General features: G+C 35.4%; 3 protein-coding genes and 1 non-coding gene across 4 annotated transcripts; 1 reads left to right on the top strand and 3 right to left on the bottom strand.

Annotated features, from left to right (window-relative positions):
• Positions 1 to 7,816: 7,816 nt before the first annotated feature.
• Positions 7,817 to 10,596, top strand: TLP2 (tubby like protein 2). Its single transcript, XM_086243301.1, has 5 exons — positions 7,817 to 8,146; positions 8,716 to 9,072; positions 9,159 to 9,246; positions 9,551 to 9,680; positions 9,771 to 10,596. The coding sequence occupies exons 2-5, from the start codon at positions 8,716 to 8,718 to the stop codon at positions 10,438 to 10,440; spliced, it is 1,245 nt and encodes a 414-aa protein (XP_086099427.1). The 5' UTR covers positions 7,817 to 8,146; the 3' UTR covers positions 10,441 to 10,596.
• A 729-nt stretch (positions 10,597 to 11,325) lies between these two features.
• On the bottom strand, positions 11,326 to 13,362 carry APC10 (anaphase promoting complex 10). The gene is made up of 6 exons (XM_086244803.1): positions 13,068 to 13,362; positions 12,901 to 12,961; positions 12,733 to 12,825; positions 12,512 to 12,582; positions 11,802 to 11,906; positions 11,326 to 11,719 (listed from the first exon to the last, which is right to left on the bottom strand). Exons 1-6 carry the CDS (start codon positions 13,244 to 13,246, stop codon positions 11,650 to 11,652), a joined length of 579 nt encoding a protein of 192 aa, XP_086100929.1. The 5' UTR covers positions 13,247 to 13,362; the 3' UTR covers positions 11,326 to 11,649.
• Positions 13,363 to 13,569: 207 nt separating this feature from the next.
• TRNAN-GUU (transfer RNA asparagine (anticodon GUU)) lies at positions 13,570 to 13,643 on the bottom strand. The gene has a single exon. It is a non-coding gene; the product is annotated as a tRNA-Asn (tRNA).
• A 675-nt stretch (positions 13,644 to 14,318) lies between these two features.
• Positions 14,319 to 20,040, bottom strand: LOC147284680 (ARM repeat superfamily protein). The gene is made up of 6 exons (XM_086245329.1): positions 19,338 to 20,040; positions 18,615 to 18,692; positions 17,958 to 18,143; positions 17,366 to 17,473; positions 15,747 to 16,909; positions 14,319 to 15,376 (listed from the first exon to the last, which is right to left on the bottom strand). Exons 2-6 carry the CDS (start codon positions 18,669 to 18,671, stop codon positions 14,608 to 14,610), a joined length of 2,283 nt encoding a protein of 760 aa, XP_086101455.1. The 5' UTR covers positions 18,672 to 18,692; positions 19,338 to 20,040; the 3' UTR covers positions 14,319 to 14,607.
• Positions 20,041 to 21,544: the final 1,504 nt, after the last annotated feature.

Here is a 21,544-nt window from a genome sequence, read left to right as displayed (position 1 = left end):
TCTTAGATATGGTGATCCCCAAAGATATATATTGACCATGCTCGATGTCGTATAATAAAAGGATCAGTGGTCATTCGTCTCCTTCTCGTGAAAGGCCTCAGTCTAAGATATATCGTCAAGGTTATGTTGTCTGCTGATCCCACTCTGCATTAATGACTTTGATTTTGTTTTCATTAAATTAAGGAGGACAAAAGAATTGGACTTACATCAGGGAGCCTAAATTTGTGTTTTCTGATGCTATTTTCTATAAAGGCCTAGTCTACACAGTTGAATCCGATAAAGGAACAATTGTATCAATTAATGCGGAAAGCAGCGCAAAGCAAAGGTATAGCCTATAAGTGATGATTTGTTTAATTATTGTAAGAGGGCATATATGGTGGATCAACCAAGGGAGAGATATTGCATATTAGAAAATTTTTAATTAATAAACCAAAGCAAGGTCGTCATGATAAGGAGGGGTTGCAGATGAAAATACAGTGCTTCTTCAAGGTTTACAAGTTGGTGTTCGACGACATAGACGGATCCATTGTGCAACATGTTGAGGTAAAAAACATTGGAGATGACGCGCACGAAATCGTCTTCGTCATGGGGATTGTTCCACCTGACGAGTCGAGTTCCAACGAACTCACGGCCGGTGACATCAAACAAGCGAAGCGGTACATCACCGGCTTGAATCTCAGCCGAAGTCAAGAGTGGAAAGACATGAGCTTCAACGTCGCACCGCCACAAAACCAGAGAACTCCAACGACGGTCGGCATCGCAAACAGTGATTTGTTTTTTGAAGGCGCCTTTGCAATCTCCTCCAGCTAGCACGGCGGGTGCAATGTAGTTGGCAAGGTGCCTATAGGTGGGTCTTGCGGCTCTTCTTAATTTCTCACCGGCGACGACTCTCAGCAGCTCGGTCTGCCATTGTCTTTCTCTTTCTCTTTCTTTGCACTCTCTATCTCTATCTTGTTCTATCTTTCTTTCAATGAGCACTCACAGTTATAACAGTTATCTGTGAGTGCAGCACTCACAGTCAGTGGCGTAGCTAGGAATTTTACTCATTAGAAGCGAGTTTTAACTCCTAACTATAGTTTATTTTAATTTCTTCCAATATCTTAAATATATGTATATATATCAATAATGAATCATTTCATATCAACTCAAGTTTTTCTTTACATTAATTGACAGTATTTTTTAAAAGCACTTATATTGGTAGTTTTTACGTTAGCTCATCGCGACACAAATTGATATTTAGTTATTATAAGTTAGAAAAATAAGTTTATTATGACTTACATATCATGTAAAAGTGATTGACGATCAATTTTTCTTTAAGAAATCACATTTAAAGTGTTAAAAAATCTTGCACAATTTAGTGGACTTAATGGCACATGTAATTAACATGACATCAAACTATAGCTGTTTTGTTATGAAATAATTTAATGAAATAATGCACTTTTAATAGCTAGTTTTATTAAATAAATGATATTTTTAGAGTTTCAAAAAATTTCACTAAATCTCATGAATGCAACCTATAAAAAAGAGGCAACATATAAAATTAATTAATACTTATTAGAGTTAATTACACTTACACCCCCTGAGGTTTATCATCTTTTCACATACACCCCTTGGGGTTTCAATAATTACACATACACCCCCTGAGATTTTAAAACTGTTACATATAACCCCTACAAGAAAAAAAATAAATAAAAAAGAAAATATTTGTATTCAGGTTGGACCTTACACCTTGAATTATCTTATTAGGCTATTTAATCCCTTAGCATGTTTTTTTGCATAATTTCTCATCATTTTCGTCTCACTATAAGGGGTTATATGTAACAGTTTTAAAACCTCATGGGGTGTATGTGTAATTATTGAAACCCCAGAGGGTGTATGTGAAAAGACGATAAACCTCAGGGGGTGTAAATGTAATTAACTCATACTTATTATATGCTTAAAGATAAATATAAAAAGTTATTGTGACAATTGACACATTGACCTCCCTATGACCTAATATGAATCCATTGTAATTATAAAATTTAACATTGGTTATTTCAAGCCTACGTGAAATGTGCAGTTTTTAAAGTAACTCAATTAGAAGGGCCATATAATTACTCCCTAAGCACCCAAGTTCAATCTTCTCTTCCCCATTTATTAAAAAAAATATCCAAATAAAATATATGTCACATTCACAAAATTCATACATTTTTTAAATGGCTAAAGAGATCATCATTGCCAAATAAACTTGGGTAAAAGTGATTTTTTTTTCTTTTTTGATAAATGGTAAAAGAAAAGGGAACTCAAAATGATCAATCCGAAAATACATCTAATCTATATATCCAAGTTTGTAATCTGTATACAACACAAAGCCAAAGCCAATGTTTGTCGTTCACAAGTTTTGTTTCCACGCATCCCTTTTCAAAATATTTGTCATTAGTTGCTGCATATTCTAGCCAGCCTCAGCAGCTAGAGAGCGAAACTCAGGCATGGTTTGCTTGTATGAGAAAGGGGTCTTGCAGGAAAACAAAATCACCTGAGCGTCCTCCTACATTTAATGAAACTGCATACATTGAGAAGGCATTTGTGGTTGAAAATGTCAGACAGTTTTGGGCTGATAAGCATCGGCCGGGTTCTTTGAATGGATTCACTTGCCACAAACAAGAAGCTCAACTTCTCAAGCAACTTGTGAGTCATTTTGGGATGCAATTTTCTAAAATTCTCTTTTCTTATATATTAGCTGATTTCCCTTATTAATGCATGCATTGTGGTTCATTTGCTTTGTGTATTCTGCATGCAGGCCTTGTTCATATATATAAGTTTTCCTTCATAATTTATATCTCATACTTTGTTGAATTTGTAGGTAATTGATAATACCTGTCCCCATATTTTGTTTACTGGACCATCTGGTTCTGGGAAAAAAGCTCTAGCAATGGCTTTTCTAAGAGAAACATATGGTGATGCATGCAATAAATTTGAAATTTTTTCCTTGGTCATTGGCTGAATTGATCTTTTTGTTTCTTCTTTTTCTGCAGATATCTCATGATTTAAGACATTTCCAGATTCAGGTACTCTGTACTCAAATAGATATTGAGCTCATGAACAAATTATCAACCCCACAATTTAACATATAAGTAAATCTTAGAACTTGTGAATGCTCATAATTATTTTACATCAATCTTATTTTGGGGCAATTACTATCAAAACCCACGTATGTTTATGAAGAGAAGGTGATATCAAGTGGCATCTAAAGGTAGAGAAGTACATTAATCATGCTTGAAAATGGAGATTGTTCCCAAATTACTTATACAGTCTGTTGAGTTTTGCTAATGAATGAGCATTTTCAGAACAGATGTCACTTGAAATTTCTCTATAAACACATGTTTAACCTTTTTAATATGGAATAAAAACACTAGGCCAAACCTTACACCCACAACAGCAATCCAAACTTATAACATCTTGCAGACATCGTCCAATGAGAGCTGTTATTTGCACTTTTTTTTTTTCTTTTTGCACACCCTCAAAACTTAATTAATTTGTGAATTTACCTAATTGACACAAAGGAAAAATACCTTAAAAGGACAATCCTTACACACTCAAGACAAAAAAAAAAAAAAAAACACACACACACACCCATTCACCTGACCCACCAAGCTCCCTCCCCCCTGCCTCACAGTCATCGGACCACCCAACCCCTCCCCCGTCACCGCGACACCACCTCCCCATCACCTTTTTTGGATAATAAGTTCACAGCCTCATTAAATTAGAATTAAAATTCTAAATATGTAGAATCATCTACAACTACACTTGCACTTGTTTTCAATCTTGGATATTTTGATTTACAAATACTTTTGAACTTGTCTCATTCACGCCATTTTACTGCTAGATGTATAAGAGAGAATTGATGAGCCAAAGACAATATTGCAAGAAAAAATACATAATAATAAAGAGGAAGAAACATAGGGATGTTTGCAAATATTTGGTGTAGATTTCACCCCGACCACCTCCCTCCCCAGCCTCATCTTTCTTCTCACTCTCTTCTCTCCCAAACCCAGTCTCTTTTCTCACTCTCATTCTCTCTCCCGAACCCACTCTCTCTTCTTTCCCGACGCCGCCAGAAACGATGAACTCATCGGAGAAGATGGTGGCTGGTTCGGCGGGCCAATGCCAAAACCTATGGTTTCGTTCATCAGGTACCTGCCGAAATATCTTGTTCTGTTCGGCGAGTACATGCCAAGTGAAACCACCGGTTTCGGCACTGACCCGCCAAACCAACCACCACTTGCAAATTTTTTTTTTTTACGGTGGATGTTTGGAGGAGAGATGGAAGGAGAGAGAGAGAGAGAGAGAGAGAGAGAGAGAGAGAAAGAGATAAATGAAGAAGGTGGTCGCCGGAGGGGCATGGAAGGGGTGGGCCGAAATTGACGCCAAAGCTGGACATAGACAAAAAGGGAGAGAGGGAGTGTTACGATATCATATCTCTGTGATATTAGAAGATTGATGTAGATTATTTACTTCCTTTCTTAGACCAGGAAATCCCTGTAATTAAGGCTATGTATTTCTTATATTTTCTTCTAAGTTTATGTATAGGTTGTATATAAAATCTTGTAAATTGTAGTATTGGATGTAAGACAGATTAATAAACAATTTACAATTTCACAGGGAGGTGGTCGGTGAGGAAGAAGGAAGGGTTGGGTGTGTGTGTGTGTGTTTTTTTCTTTTTTGAAATGGATAAAATAGGGGCATTAGGGTAATTGGAGGAGTGTGGTAAGAGATATTTTAAATTTTATAAGAGAGTAGAGGGTGTGTAAGAAAAAAAAAAATATGGAAACAGCAGCACTCCGTCCAATTAATTAATGATGGTCGCGCATGAGATCGCACGACTTAGTGGGCCTGTATTGGTTCCTTTTATGGATTGGACTTAATCAAGGATGAGAAGTTTACTAGGCCCATTTGGGTCTAGAAGAATTTAATCTGAGAGACAGATCAGATTAGATGGTTCAAAAAAAAAGAAAAAAAAGAAGGCAGATGGCCTAATAGAGTTCCGTCGATAATGATGATCAGCTGGCCAGCGGCTGGAAACACTTATGCAATACGACAAACGACAAGTCAATCAATTTTGACACGCGGCATGCCCAATGATCGAGGCCTGTCGTCCCCATATCCAACTAATTACCAGTCTCCTCCTATTAATTCAAACAAACCACAGGCCAAGAACATTCTTGCTTTACACACTTGGGCTGCACTTCATCAATCCACTAATCACAAAGCTTACCGTGCAACACGTGTTATAATAGTGCATTTCTTACTTGCCAGTTGCCACAAAATATCATGGTTGGCATTTAAAAAAAAAATTGAATATAAATCGTTTAATTTGCCTTCTCAAAATAAATATAAAAAAAATTTATTGACTTTAATTATCAAATTTCAATAGTTTTTCAATTTAGATGTTAAAATTTAATAACATTTTAGATTGGATATTAGTTAAAAAGTCAAATATAATAATAAGAGTATTATAATTCACTAATATTACATCACATGCTACTACAATAAAAAATATAATTAATTACAAATAAAAAAATACTAGGTTTGTATTTGACTGCTATTTAGCAAAACAGTTTAAGATTTAGCTCTCGGAACCCTAATTCTAAACCTTAAACTTCATTTATATACTTTGTACCTTATTTTTATATCATACATCACATTTTTATACCCTAAACTAAATTAAGGGCAACTTAATTTTATGCTCACAAGTACAATTAGACTACATTAACCAACTTTCAAAACAATATAAAAGGCTCAAAACAAATGAGTCAACATGTTTATGACCTAAAAAAGTATATTTAAATTTGGTAGTTCAATTGAAATATTATATAGTTTTCATACTATTCTAAAAAATTATTAATATTTAATATTTAATCCTAATTTTCTACCCAAAAAAAAAAAGTTGAATTTGGATTTCATGTCCATCGATATAGAAGCCAAAGTTATAACATTTTCTAAAGAAATAAACTACTTTATTGAGATTTGGATATTAACAAGTAAATTTTGATCATGTGGTGATGAACATAGATTTGGTATATGAGTAATAGATTAAAATTACATATATGATATATAAGTGATTTTTTTTTTCCCAAAAACTCTATACTATGTTGCAAATTGTCAACTAGGATCACACGTGTTTAAGTGTAACATGATTGTATTAAATCGATGTTTATAATAAATAGTTTAATAATAAGATATATCAAATTAATTGTATTTTATACATCTGATGTTATCTGAATTAAAACTGTACATTTAAATTTACTTTATTCTCATTGTTCGATATTGCCAAAGCATATTAAGTTAAAACTTGCCTGCCACTATATATTGTAGACTTGTAGTACCTTTCAAGTTTCAATGTTGGAGTTCGCGAAGTCAGTTTGTTGACCAAGTACAAGTAAAACTCACCAGCATCGGTCATCAGAAGTTTTTTGTTTACTTGTTTTTGTTCTTTTGTTTATAACGTATTACAAGAAGTTCTCTACGGTACTTAAATCCTAATTAATCAAGTACTTATAAAAGAGATAAGGCATAGACATCTACTGTGTACATCAATATGTTGAATGTTCCACGATCCATTGAGCAGTGTCACACCAGATAATTAAAGTGTGACCCGGTAGGCCCTTACCCGGAATGGGGGCCCATTGTGTATTCTATACGACGTGAACAATATTTTTTACTACAATATATAAGAGAAATCGAATTCTATACTTATTATAATCTTTACTCATTATCATATCTATCATCCCCACTTAAACTAATTCAAAAAGTTACATAAAAAACTTTGACATTACTATCATACCACGCACATCGAGTTAGCCTAATCACTTGAAGAAGATCATATATATGTTCATACCTTACAATAAAATTTGAATATTCATTCTTTCATTATGAAAAGTGATGTGTATAGAAATTAAAATTGTACTATTTCTATGTTCAAGATATGGCATTCTTTGAACGGTTAATCCTATTCCATAATTATGATGATTTTATACTTTCTATCAAAATTTATTATCAAAAAATGTCACAAATATTTTTTTTTTTGAAAAAATCCCATGTTTAAAAAAGGTTGCTTCACAATGAAAGTTGGAACAAATTGAAATTAAGGATGTATTATTACAGGATGCGTAGTGAATGATAAACCATTATATGTTTTTTTTTTTAATTAAAAACCATTATATGTTCTAACTTGACCAAAAACAATCCTTAAAAATATAGATAAATACAATGTATATTAAAGATAAGAACAATTTTGAGAATTTTGTATTCGTTATCATGAGAAATAGATAATAATCAAACATTAATAACTTGACAAAATTGTAATTATATGTATACTAATTAAGTCCCTATTTGGATTTCTTCCAATTAGATTTGCTATAACTTGTTGGATTATGGTGGATAAGCATAACATAAAAGGGTTCAATCCTCACGTAGTTGCATACTTGCATGTGATTAGGGTGTACTAAAATTTCCATAATATTTATTTTACACCCCTAATATTTAGGAAACAAAATTCCTGAAATAACTTTTTCTTTGCTGTAACTCCTAATGTCCTACTTCTAACTTCTAAGTTTCTAACAATAGAACAAATCCATTTAAAGGAAAAAAAAAAAAAAGGAAAGAACAAATTCCCATAAAGTCAAATCAATCACAACTGGAGAATTTGTTGCCACGTGGGCGAAAAGCAGTGGCTCCAGCATACGAGTAACCCACACTAGATTTCCCTCCATTAAAAATACACAAAATTACAGCTCAAAAAAAAAAAAAAACAATTTGAGTTCGTTTTAAACAGACTATTAAAATCAGGCAAAATGCGAAAAGCAAAAAAAGCGCCTGGATCCGATTTAAGCGAGCGAATACCGAATACTCTGGGGGCCGCGCGGATCGAAGCTCTCCGGTGGCCGTAGCGGTGCTGACGTGGCGGCAATGCGAAGGTGATCTATGGACGTGAAGTAGACCAAGTCGGAGAACACATGGTCGCCGTCGTCTAGCTTTGGCCGTGGCCGTGGTTCTCCGATTTGCGATCCAGAAACGAACAACGTTCTAGAAGAGCCTTCTCTCTCGGTCCTGCGGTTTCTGGAGTATTCGTCGATAAAGCTTCGAGCTTTCCGAGCTTGTTCATCGGGTTGGTTCTTCTTCTCCGCATTTGCGATGAAAGATTTTTTTTTTTGTGAATTGTTTAATTTGCAGATCGCCGAAGCTTTGTAGCTTTCAGTGAAAAAGATAAAATAATATAATTTTTTGTTGAACTTTTTATTTTTATTCATAAAAATTATGGATTTTTATTTCAGCATTTTGATGGTTAAAGCCTTTTTGTTTTCTTTTTAAAAAATGCATATAATCTGTATAGATATTGTTTATTGTTCAAGAGGTTATGGAATGGTTGAGAGAAATTTAATAGGTATTGGAAAAAAGGCTTTGATTTTGGGATGTAGAGAACTGATGCAATGTTATTGCTAAAAGCCTAAAAGTATATGGTTTTGTTCTCATTTTGAATTTGAGCCAAGTTTCTTCATAACCTAATGGGTTTATAGTCATATACAATACGAATATTAGGATACCAATATCAAATCTACCAGCTGGTTAAGGTTTTGGTGCTGAAGGCCTTTTTAAGGTTCTTTGGTTTGATTTTATTGTCTGTTTCTTGTTTTTTGGTTTGAGTATTGAAGAGAAGGATTGATATGCTATGTGTAGATGTCGTTCAAAGGCATTGTTCGTGAGCTGAGGGAGATGAAAGATGGGATGGGGAGCATTTCAAAGCGAGTGGGTGAAAGGAAGCATTGGCATAGTCGGACAATGTCGCATATTGCTCCTGATCAGGCCCCAAAGCCTCCAACTCTTTTGATTCAACAGGGTCGTTGGGCCAATTTACCTCCGGAATTGCTTTTGGACATAATTCAGAGGGTAGAAGAAAGTGAAACCAACTGGCCTGCTAGAAAAGTTATTGTTTCTTGTGCTTCAGTTTGTAAGTCATGGAGGGCTGTTACGAGGGAGATCGTCAAAACTCCTGAGCAATGTGGAAGGCTCACTTTTCCAATCTCATTGAAGCAGGTAGTGCTTTATTCTTCTTTCTCTGAAGTTTGTGTTTTCTTTTACTGATTGCCTTCTCTGAATTAATGTTATTTTGGTGTGTGTAGCCGGGACCTCGCCAGTCTCCAATACAGTGCTTCATTAAAAGGGATAGAGCAACTTCCACATTTTATCTGTACTTGGGTCTGGTGCCTGGTAAGTATTTTTCTTATTAGAGAAATTGTAACCCTGTTGTTGGTTGATTGCGGTAAGAACTGAGCTAGTTAAATTGTGTAGCATTTCTAAGGATATGTTATCTCCCAAACACATAGAAATATATTGTACAATCGGGATATTAGTGACAATTCTTAGGCTGACCTCATCTAGGGGTTAATTTTGTTCCTTTCAACATTCTCTAGTCTTAAAATATCAGCCACTTACAAATTGACTTAAATATATTGATGAACAGAAATTGTTATCAGTTGCTATGTGGTGTTAATTTATGCTATTAAATTGACAGCGGAGGCCGAGAAAGATAAATTACTGTTAGCAGCCAAAAGGTTCAGAAAGGCAACAAGCACAGAGTTCGTTATATCTTTGGTTGCAGATGATTTTTCTCGAGCCAGCAGTGCATATGTTGGTAAATTGAAGTAAGTGTACCCTATTATACCTGCAATTATCTTCGTCATTCCATTCTTTATTTGTGTTCTTGACAACTTTTTCGACAAATTTTTTGCCAGGTCCAACTTTTTGGGTACCAAGTTCACCATATATGACAGCCAGCCTCCATGTGATACAGCAGCTCAACCAAATAATCGATCATCTCGGAGGTTCCATTCTAAGCAGGTATCCCCAAGAGTACCAGCATGTAACTACAATGTTGGCACCATGTTTTATGAGCTTAATATTCTCCGAACAAGAGGCCCAAGAAGAATGCACTGTGCTATGCACTCTATTCCTGTCTCTTCTATTCAGGAGGGGGGTACCGCCCCAACACCAACATGGTCACCACAAGCCTATGAGGAACAATTTTCTCCCTCGCCAAGATTAAAAGAAAAGGAGTCGGTCAAAGATTTCAGCTCTACATGCCTCTCGGAGCCACATGTATCAGCCCAGGGTGCAGAACCGCTGGTTTTGAAAAACAAGTCTCCTAGGTGGCATGAGCAGCTACAGTGCTGGTGCCTTAATTTTAGAGGACGTGTTACAGTGGCCTCTGTTAAGAACTTCCAGCTTGTGGCAGCTGTTAATCCGTCCCACAATGTCTCAGCTGAAGAGCAAGACAGGGTAATCCTACAGTTTGGAAAGATTGGAAAAGACATCTTCACCATGGATTACTGCTACCCGCTCTCATGCTTCCAAGCATTTGCAATCTGCTTAAGCAGCTTTGACACTAAACCAGCTTGTGAATGAAACTTGGTTGTAGAACATGATCATCATTTTCTGAATTCTGTCATTAAATTCTGAACTATATATGTTCTACATACAAGTTCGTTATGCTTGATCATGTACTGCTGAAAATCATAGCTATGCAATCCATTGACTCTTCTGATAGCGAGAGCTCACGTATTTAACTAGTTTTCTGTTTTATGTGGCACAAGTGCACAACTGATTTCTTCTTTTCCTTTTATTTTGGCGAATGGCATGACTGCAATTAAACTTAAAAAAAGAAGTTTTTTTGGCCAAAACTTAAAAGAAAAAGAAGTTGAATGAATGTTATCCATAAATAGCATGGTACAATACGGTGAATTGTCATATTGTATAGTTAGTAAAGGTAAGATTCACTTTTAATGGTGAGTTTTACTTCTATTAGTTGTGTACCCAATACGGTACAAGAATCTATTAGTGATGTACACAATATGGTACAAGACTGTGGTATTTTATTATGGTGCAAGAATGTGGTATTTTATTGTGTAAATTAATTTTTTATTTTGGTTGGATTGTGTAAATTAAATTCACTATTGAAAAGTTCAGGAAGATTTGCATATGAGTTATGCGTTATGCGTGGCACTTTAGGTGACATAGACTTCTGTCTTGGAAACTGACATGGATTCTTGCTTTATCTTGTGGTTTAGCATCTCGTTAATAGTAGATCCAAAAGCTCATTACTTCAAGGTCAAGTCAGAGCTTGATGGTCAACGATGTTTTCACTACTACTATTGGTCAACGAACATGCTGCAAGGCAATATTTATGCGGGCAATGCAGCCCTGTGCACAGTCACCCCCCACCAAAAGAAGAAAACAAAAGTTCAAAGCTTGTTTTTAGAGAACTCAGTTGAAACTTGAAACCATGGAATAAACGCACAACATATTATGGAAATGTTACAAATATTACATAGAAAAACTCGGTTTGTTTTGGCAGTGGACTAATACATCATCATTACAAATATTACATAGAGAAACTTCCTCATAGTGCCTTGGGTTGTGGATTCAACCCCATTTTTAGTTCGAAGTCCAACATTTCCATCTCTTTCAGTCTTTCTTTTGCCGGGTCACATTTCTCATCTCAAAGAAGCAGCCCCAGTTTCAGTTCAAGGTCACATTTCTCATCTCAAAGAAGCAGCCCCAGTTTCAGTTCAAGGTCCAACATTTCTCATTTCTTTTTCGGCCGGTTCACATTTCTCATCTAACAGAAGCATAGGTAATGAACTCCCTTGAAGTAAATTGAAATGGCTGATGCGGAATAGAGTTCCTGCAGTGTACAATTTAAAACATCACACAATATATTCCTCATCATCAGCAATCAACAAGAAAGAAAAGATAAGGAGACGCACGGTCGGGGGCCATAAACTTTGATCTGGCGCACATGAGTGTCCCTGCCATTAAGGTGATTTGATAACACAGAGATTTGCAACATGAAAGTGTTGACAAAAGTTTCCCTGCCAAACAAAATTAGCATGAAAGGTTTCAAAACAAGAAATTCAATTTAAGAAATAAAACAGCATCACCATATGGATCTATTTTTCCAATGATTTCTTCGAGCATATCTTCACCATTCCTCAAACACTAAGCATATTTCACTACCATCTGTTTGAACTACATCTAAAGGAAAAAGAAAATATCAGTCATTCAACTGGTATGTCTTTGATTCATCTACTTGTGATATAATAAAATGAAATTGGAAGATGTTATATACCCAACATTTTTCTCAACTCTCTCACAAAGAGTAAGTCAACATGGGTCCCACAGTATCATAGCTCCACCTAATCTAAGACAGTTGGATTTGAAAGTCTTTACAATTAAGTATTAAAGATCAGATCAAGAAGATGAATACAACAGCTAACATGTTTTGAATTTCTTATTATTCATGCAAGCTCTTGACATGAAACCTTGTTGAGCTACCACTTGTTAAGTTACAAATTCGTGCACAGATGCAATGATACAACAATGCATTGTAGTCAAAATTACAACCCAGGAACAACAAGGAGAAACATGCAGGTGACTTACTAATGCTTAAAAAACAAATAATACTTTCACTGCTTACCTTGGATCATTTCCAGACAATGATATATGAACCCAACCGGTCGGCTTATCGAGCTCAACAGTTTTTATGTCCTACAATTGCAGCAACAAAGCCAAAATTAACCAAATGGGGTCTTATCCAAGACCACATAGCATTATAGCAGTAACAATACGAAAGAAAATATGTAACAATTCTCTGTTAAAGCCAAGCATGGTACCACCAAGATGAGATAAACACATTACCTTCAAGTTGTGAAAGCCATCCCCAGCACGAATTGATATCTTACAGGGCGTATAGCTCTCATCAAGCTTGAAATCCACATAGAGAACAACAAGCTGAATAAAAAAAACCAATTTATCAGAATCAAATTTTGGATTTTCAAAGGCTAAAAGCTGAACTTTCACACATACTTGGAGCTTCACTTTCTTCTGGAATTGAATGTTCACCAAATGGGGTTGCGCACCATCCGATCTGAAAACCAAGAAAAAAAAAAAAAACCAAAATTAAATTTTCATTATTGAGGGACAGAGGAAAAAAGAGAGAGAGAGAGAGAGAGAGAGAGAATTGAAGCAGAGACTGCCAAAAAGTATCGAGATTGTCGTCACGGAGAGACGAGACGCCATTGCCGGGCTTGCAAGAGCTGACACTCCAAGCGGCCTTTTTGCCCATTTCTCTGAGATCATCATCCACCATTAGCACCTGGTTCCTTCCTGTCAGCTTCCCTTCCTCTTCTCCCTCTGATGATTCTGTCGCCATTGCCTCTTCTTCTTCTCTTCTGACTCTAAAAACCAAAAAAAAACCCTAATTCGATCAAGTACCTAAAACCCCAACCCTAGCTAGAGCATCCTGCAGTTGACGATTTTGAATTTCTGGTTTCGTAGTGTTCAGGCCTCAGTGACGGGTAGCATAATACCAAATCATTATATTAAAGGCGCTGATTACTTTAGCGGTTCTAAAAAGACATTGGACATTCAAGGCGCTGGCCAATTTAGCGGGTTCTACGAAGACATATTTGACAGTAAAGACGCTGGTTAATTTAGCGCTTTTAAGTTTTAAGAATAGATATTAGAATTAAAAAGCGCTAGAGGAAGGGGTTGAACCTTCGACCTTGTGGTTAACAGCCACACGCTCTAACCAACTGAGCTACTCCAGCTTTTGATGCTAGATTTCCCAATAATATTTTACTAATGTAAACAAATTGTTATTTTTTGCAACAGTTTGGAGTTTTATTATTTTTCAATCTGAATTACACTTGGGATTTTGATTTTCGGCCCAAAAAAGAAAAAATTACACTTGGGAGTTGGGACCCAAGCTACAACCATATTCTCTTTTGAAAATTGTTTTACAATCCAACTTTTTCTCTCTATTATTATTGTTTTGTTTTACAATTTGCACGGCGTAAACCAAACTCATGATATTATTAAACTTACGTAAAATTCGTTTATGTCACATAATGGGAGGAAAATTAGCTCATCTTCTTCTAATCTTTTTTTTTTTTCATTTAACTTTATTAACATTTGCATTTTTAGATCCACGGTTATTATCTACTGTTCAAGAAAAAAAAAATCCTTCTTCACCATGTCAAAACCTTAAACGTTGCGTGATTGCACCATGGATAAGTCAAATCCTGTGATCAAATGTTATCGGGGCAGTTCTGATACACTGAGCTCAGCAGGTCTGTACTTGCCGACTCCTAACAATTGGGATGTTGACTGTTCATTGGTTTAACGGAAACAAACATAAAAACTTCACAAAATCAAGCAATACAAATGAATGCAAAATCCCAAGTAACAGATACACACACATATATATATATAAGCATAAGCAATGAGAAAAGGGATTCAATTTTCAGAATCACATCAAATCACATAAAGCTATACATCTTTAGCAAGTAAAGTGGGGAGAAGATACATTATGAACGAAGAATAAAAGCTCACAATCTTAGCCGAAACCTAAAAACCTGACAAAAACTACATTGAAATTAGTATCAGAGCAAAAACCCATAAACCCCCAACTATATTTACCTGTGATATTATGCTACCTTCCCTAAATTTAAGAAACCGAAAAGCTCTCCAGACTAGAAGCAATGGATCTTACCAGGCAGATCCTACAGGCTTTCATTTCTTCTTTTTTGGTGCAAGAGAACTTGGCTTCGAGAACATCGACATCTTCTTTCCAAAAAATCCCGTTGCTTTCGACGATTTCTTTCCATTAGAGTGATTGCCAGTGTCTCTTGATGCATCAAGGTCAGAAGATCCAGAGCATTCTTGCTCATCTACATAACTGATATCTCTTAAGAGCCGTAGCACTTCAAATGCACTTATCTTTGCTCTCTCTTTCCCATTGACAGATAAACTGACAAGAGAAGGGATCACACCCTCGTGCATGACCAAGTGGCAATATGCAACACGCTGCGAGCATAAAGAAAGAAGGATAGCAACAGCATGCTCTTGGTCCTCACTACTGCCGGTCTCAAGTACTTCAGCAATACCAGCAATGCATCCATTAGTTTCAGCAATAGAAACCCTGGCCTCTTCAGCATTGCATAAATTTTTCAATATAGATATACAGTTCCCTGTAAAATCACTATCTTTAAAGAAACAAACCAATTTTGGGATGCACTCCAAAGAAACAATTTGTGAACAAATGTCTCTATTCAAGGACAAATTATACAAAATTTTAATGGCTTGTCCTTGTAAATCTCTGATCTGGGAGTCGAGGAGTTTTACAATGGATGTAAGTGCACCAGATGCTGAGATTTTAGATCTGCAGTGCTGCTGGCCAGACAGAATTTCCATCATGGCAAGAACTTCTTCAGTTACTGTTGAATCAAGATAAGATGCCAACAAACTATATGCATCTTCACGTAGATATGGTATTCCGTTTCTACAATAGGTAACAAAACAGAAATTAAAAAATTTCCACAAGCAAAAGTACAGAGTCAACAAGAGAGTGAGAGCACAGGCATATAGAAAAGAAAATATGGATTCAGACTATCAAACTTTATGCAATTCCATGGTAGAAACAACCCAAAAGTGTGTGGCTATGAGCTTAAAGCCAAAACATTTTCATGGAAATCACATTATGTCAACCAGAAAAAAAGGTGGAATTTGAGTCTTTCCTATTTTGAACCCAATACTGAGAAGGATACAAAAATCATGTCAAACTTGCCATAACAGTTTTAAACAGTTAAAGAAATGAGCCACAACTAAGATATCACAAGTAATTAATTCCCAGATATGAAATATAAATTTACCTGCTTTTGCTCACAAAGGTAAACAATAATTTAAATCCATCTCTCTGAGCTTTTACATCATCCAGGTCATGTGCATCCCTCAAAAATTTGATGAGAGGTTCAACAAAATTCTGAGATGACATAGAATGAGAAGCTTGATCATTGCATTTCAAATGGTTTTTGACATCTTCAACAAGCTTGCATTGGGATTCCCATTGGAGCTCACCAAGCTTAGATAGAAATTCCAAATCTGTCTCACATTTTTTAGCATATTGGTATTTCAAAAAATTGTCAGCACTCTGCAACAAACTGAAGCCATCTTCTGTCTTAGTGCGTGAAGAATCTGAATTGTAACTAGCATCTATGGATCCAAGTGATATATTGCTGAGATCCATTTGCAGACGTAGATCATTCATAGAACTGCCTAAACTAGCAATGGAAGTGGAAGAGGTTTCCCATGAGGAAAGGGCTTCTGGTTGCATACTTGGGTTGGAAATGGAGACTCCATACTTTATACACCACCTTGATATTAAGTCCTTCATGGCAATGTTTGGAGTCAATGACAGATGTGTTAGTTTCATATTAGTTTTTGGACATGTATCATGACCCTCATTAAACCACTTCTGTATCCACATCCTTTCATATGTTTGTCCAGAAGCAATGACAACAGGGTCGTACATCAACCTGGAAGATATTCCACATAAAAATTCCTCAGGAGGTACAGATCTATGCCACATGTTACTTTGTGCCTCATACTTGCCACATCCAACATGAGGTTCCACTTCTGCTTTTTTATTATATTCAAAACCATTTCCAGAATTCTCAAATGCAAACGATCCTTGTTGCCGCACAGAGGCACTCTCTGTTTGCCTAGCCATTATTAAGTTTCCATGCGTCTTCAATAGATACAAAAAATATGTCAAAATCTTCTTTTTTGGAGGATCACTGTCACCAAATTTTTCGAGCAACTTCTTAATGGATCTCTTCTCTACTAAGATTTCCTTTGATGATGTAATATGGAGCCTCAAAGATGCAAGTTGGAGAGCCTTGATTTCAGAATCTTCTATTGAATTTGATGCATGAGTACCTTGTTGGAGCAATTCTCGGATAACCTTCCCAGCCACTTCTTCAGATGGATCCAGAATAAATGTTGCATCCTTAAGATCATCAACTATTTGAGAGATCTGCAAATCACATTTCATTAGCAGCTAAACCAAATAGCTGTGACTTTGGAATGAAATCTAACAAAGAAATTACATGGCAAAAATTGACTCAGAAACATGTTGATGCTGACATCACTTTTAAACTATATACCCCAAATTATTAACAGAACATGCTGCTGGAAAAAGAAGAAGACTCATAAATGACAAGCTGCTAGAAGCCGAGGATATATAATCTTCAACATTGTTTTGATCTCATGGAGAATACCTATAAATGCTTGACTTTATTTTATTTTTTTGGACTGATATAAATGTTTGACTTGAACAATAGGTTGATCAAGTAATTACTTATATAAGGAGGAATACAGGTCTATTTCCAGCGTCCCATAAAAGGAGAGTGTAGGGTGGGGAGAAAAAGGAAAATATCAAAAGGGTAAGTAAATTTTTTTAATAGGAAAGAAGGCATGCAAATTGACAAACCTCTGCTACCAACATCACTGGAACCCAATTCTGAATTTGGAGTAAACTTTGCTCCAACAAGTTCCTTGATCTTTGACACCTTGTGACTATCACATCCCCTGTAACTGCCTGCAAGTGATTCAAGGGCACCATCAGCCATAGAATGACAGCTTTCTACAGAGTTCATAATGCACAAATGCACTGAGTATTTACGACAATGTTAAAAACGCCTTGGTAACATAACAATTAACCTGTAGGCATTGGAGCAAGAGCTGCTCAAAGGTCAAGTTCCATTAGAAAATGACTATCTAACGTGGAAACAGCTGTGTATAGGTTGCCTAGAAAAAGTCATCTTAGAGAGAAAAAAAGAAAGACGCAGTTATTTATGTTTCTTCCCACTTTATTTAGTCAGGCAGGATAACCAAATATTGTTATCCTTTATTTGGCAAGGCAGCATGAGCAATCTTTGCTGCTGTTCCAACAACAAATTTAGAAATATACTCCATTATTTTCTTTGATTTTTATTTGAATAATGACTACCATATTGACACATTCAGAAAAACTCTTCTCACTCTGTGTACTTTCTTATACTGAATCATCCAAAAATACAAACCAGGTAGAGTTTACTCGACTCGCTGCAATACTGAAGAAGTAGCTTCGCTTTCTCAATTGCACGATTTACCAAGCATAGAGCCTGTATACCCGATGAGCACCGAGGCCTTGCAGCTTCTATTTCTGGAAATATCCTTGAGATTCTATCCACCAACTTCATAAGTTCCGTGCACATTAAATGATGAACCTGTTATCATGAATAACAATTATGTGGTAATCCAACTACTATGACAACACATTTAAATTAATGCACTCAAAAAGTTCAAGGACACAAAACAGCTTCATGTCTGAGATTCTACCGAGTACCTATTAGTATTTACAAGGGAACATTATCATTTGTAATTTTCCTAAAAGTAGTTATCAATTCAATGCATCCTAACATTTTTTCACCCAAACTACAGAAATAGCATTAGGGTCAGATTCTATCTTCTTGAAGAAAGATTAGAACAAGCTTTCACGTGGCTTTTCTTGTCCCAAGTTCACATCAAATACAAACTAGAAAATTCACAAGTTGTTGGTTCTGTTAAAAAAGAGTTGTCTCTTGTCGTATATGATAAGAGTTGATCAGACACTGATGCCATAACTACAAAAAATGCATATTCAAGTTCAAAATATTCCACTTGAAACTAAAATAAGAGACTTCAGCTGTGCATTATACCTTAAAGGAATGAGGTTTTCTCACTGTCTCCACTACTTCAGCAGCATCAGTACCCATTCAAAAGGAATTATCTCATATCTGGGCATTCAATAACAAGAAAAAGATGGTTAATTTAATGTGTTTCTGACATACTATCCATCCATATTATGAAGAAAATCTAATATTTGGATACTGCATCATTTTAACACTCTGTAAATGAGCATTCTGTATGCAAAACGATGAGTTTGGGAACAAGTTTCTAAGCAAACTGAAAATTGCAGAGTTTGAGAACGGTCAAGAATTCATCAAAGAAGCACCCAACATAAGATTAGGTTATAAATTGTATAGTATTGCCATATCAAGAACCATACGTGCCGAGTTTAGCAGAGGTCTTAATAAAAACATATTCACTTATACGCAGCATAAAAGAATTGTTTACCACTAACTGATTTTGGGAACAAAACAATCATTACAGAGGACCAAACTTGATTTCTTCAACTGCTTAATGACCCCCTTAGGAATCATTTTTCACCGCAAAGATTCCTATACTAATACCACTGGTAATCGTGCCTGTCAATTTTATCTACATGCAATCTTATTCTGCCGATCTTTCTTTATGGACTAGCCGTTATATTAAAGATTTTCTATTTCCCACCTAAATAACTATTGTTATAAAGTCGTCATTTAAATCCAAACTTGATAATAACAATTTAAGAAGAAGAGAAGAATAAAAAAGGGACTCACCCAGTGACACAGAAAGCAGAAGTATGCTCACAAGCTTCCTCCTCAGTCTTCAGCCAGATGGATAGGCTAAATATTGAAAATAACCACAACCCAATTCAATACACCACAAAAAATACTACCTCCAATATATCCACTTTTACAATACCTTGCAATCCCAAGACCCTATACTAACACAAACTACCTGCCCACAGCCTAGCTCTTAATTTAAACTACAAGAATTCCCACAAATTTGTCCAATTTCAAGCAGAATTCAGCTTCTAGTAGTGAAGCCATCCCATACATGAGAAAGGAGAACAGAAGACAGTAGTTTAGTTTCACACAAACTTTGTAGATAAACAAAGCCCCAGAAACCCAGAATAGGTTCCTCACAATCAATACAACCACCTAGTCGAGCAGAGCCAAGAATAGCAAGAGACCCCAAAGGAACACCAATCAAAGCACGTAGATTGTCTATCCAAAGCAGAAAATGACCCAGAAATGAGAAAAAGGAAGAGTAAAGAAAATAATTATTACAGAAAGTAAAGCATGCCCACAAAGGAGAGCAACAGTTGGAGCAACCAAGTCTTTGCACTACAAAACGAAAACCCAAATAAAAACAGAACCTGTATCTGGTAGTGTTAGACTTGGTATAATAGAAAGACCAGTCAAATATGGGGCTTTCTTGGTCTTCCAAGCAAAAAAACGCTCAATTGGGTCTCTCTCTCACTCTCTCTTCAGTGACTCAGATATCATCACATGGCTTTCTCACCGGTCTGTGAAGGCTGTGATGATTTTCAGCATATGAAATGGATGGTGATACTGGTGGTATTGTGGGTTCCACTTTGGAATCTGATTGTAAATTGCAATCAAAGGGGTTGTTTATGCCTTTGATGGTGGGTTATTGGGAAGCTGACCACTGGTAAAATGTAAAAAGAAGCTAACATTTCAATGGCGCAACTATATTGAAGGCCAACAGTAAAGTCAAAAGGAAAACACGTTATGAAAATATTGGCACAAATTATTATCTCAAAAAAATATCAATTATCAAATAATTTTGCGGCTCCCACTAATCTAAGTAACATGGGTCGTCCATTCTAGTATATTTCTGATTTTAGTGGGACCCATTTCAACATAAAATTATATTACGTGTTATAGACTTATAGTACGCTGACGGCTGACCTAATATTATAAATTTATAAATTTTTTATTATATTATAACATGTATACAATCATATATTCATATTATACATCTTATACTCTAAATATTGACTTTTTTTCGATTATATGCAATATTGTAACTTGACCGAATTCATACACTGCACCAATATGTTAGGTAGCATATATAATCTTCATATTAACCCTTTTTTTTTTTTGTAACCTAGGGTGTTCTGGATTAGTTTTCGTGCACTAAATAATCTCTTGAATCGATCAAAGGCTCATATTAACCTTTTTTAGTCATAAATTCAAATTTTTAATAGAAAATTATGACTAAATACCAAATATTAATAGTTTTTCAGCAAAACAACAATACACTAATTTTTTTTTAGTTTTGGTACTAACTTAGACCAAGACATTTTGGATTAGGTTACAAATCAGTTTGCTATACAGTTGTAATTGTTTCAAACTCATAAAAATTCAAAATTTATAAGAATTTAATACTTTAATTTAGGTTTGGGGGATAAAGTCATATAACCTAAAACTAAATATTAAAGTTTAAGCCTTACAAATATTGAAAAAACAACAAATCAATAAAAAAATTATGACTGTTAAACAGTCACAGCTCGATATAATCGTATTTTGTAAAATTAGTACTTAAACTGAATTTTAATATCCAAAGTAAAATGACATAAACTTTTTGGTAATTAAAATGAAAAAATATTGTAATTTGGAACCTAAAGTCAACGAACATAATTTCCAATTTATTTATTTTTAAGCCATAAAATATATTTCTAAGTCAAAATTCAATAAAAATCAAGTATGTAGCATTGAATACTGTGAGGGTTGCTAGCAGTTGATGTCTGTGATCTTCTCCAGCAATTCCCTATTGCCAGCTGCCAATGGAGGCCTAGAAATAGCAACAAGGTTGCTCATGCTATGGCTAAAAATGCCCTTTCATGTGAGGACTTCATTGTCTGGATTGAAGACGAGCCTACATGGCAGTAGTCTCTTTTACTTAATGATGTAATCCAACATTAAGTTAATAAAAGTTCTCATTTACTTCTAAAAAA

The sequence above is a fragment of the Dryas octopetala genome, chromosome 5 (assembly GCF_963921425.1).
Source record: "Dryas octopetala chromosome 5, drDryOcto1.1, whole genome shotgun sequence".
Taxonomy (NCBI): Eukaryota; Viridiplantae; Streptophyta; class Magnoliopsida; order Rosales; family Rosaceae; genus Dryas; species Dryas octopetala.
The sequence above is the reverse complement of the archived record's forward strand: the minus strand, read 5'-3'. Positions and strand labels throughout refer to the sequence as shown.

Coding starts and splice junctions, on each gene's coding strand:
- LOC147284680 (XM_086245329.1), bottom strand. CDS start 18,671: ATGGGTACTGATGCTGCTGAAGTAGTGGAGACAGTGAGAAAACCTCAT. Junction 16,910..17,365: donor CAGTGATGTTGGTAGCAGAG/GTTTGTCAATTT, acceptor TGTGATTTGCAG/ATCTCTCAAATAGTTGATGA. Junction 15,377..15,746: donor ACCTTTGTGAGCAAAAGCAG/GTAAATTTATAT, acceptor TACCTATTGTAG/AAACGGAATACCATATCTAC.
- APC10 (XM_086244803.1), bottom strand. CDS start 13,246: ATGGCGACAGAATCATCAGAGGGAGAAGAGGAAGGGAAGCTGACAGGA. Junction 11,907..12,511: donor TTGTCTGGAAATGATCCAAG/GTAAGCAGTGAA, acceptor TTTGTTTGGCAG/GGAAACTTTTGTCAACACTT. Junction 11,720..11,801: donor AAAGTTTATGGCCCCCGACC/GTGCGTCTCCTT, acceptor TGTACACTGCAG/GAACTCTATTCCGCATCAGC.
- TLP2 (XM_086243301.1), top strand. CDS start 8,716: ATGTCGTTCAAAGGCATTGTTCGTGAGCTGAGGGAGATGAAAGATGGG. Junction 9,073..9,158: donor TTCCAATCTCATTGAAGCAG/GTAGTGCTTTAT, acceptor TGGTGTGTGTAG/CCGGGACCTCGCCAGTCTCC. Junction 9,681..9,770: donor GCATATGTTGGTAAATTGAA/GTAAGTGTACCC, acceptor ATTTTTTGCCAG/GTCCAACTTTTTGGGTACCA.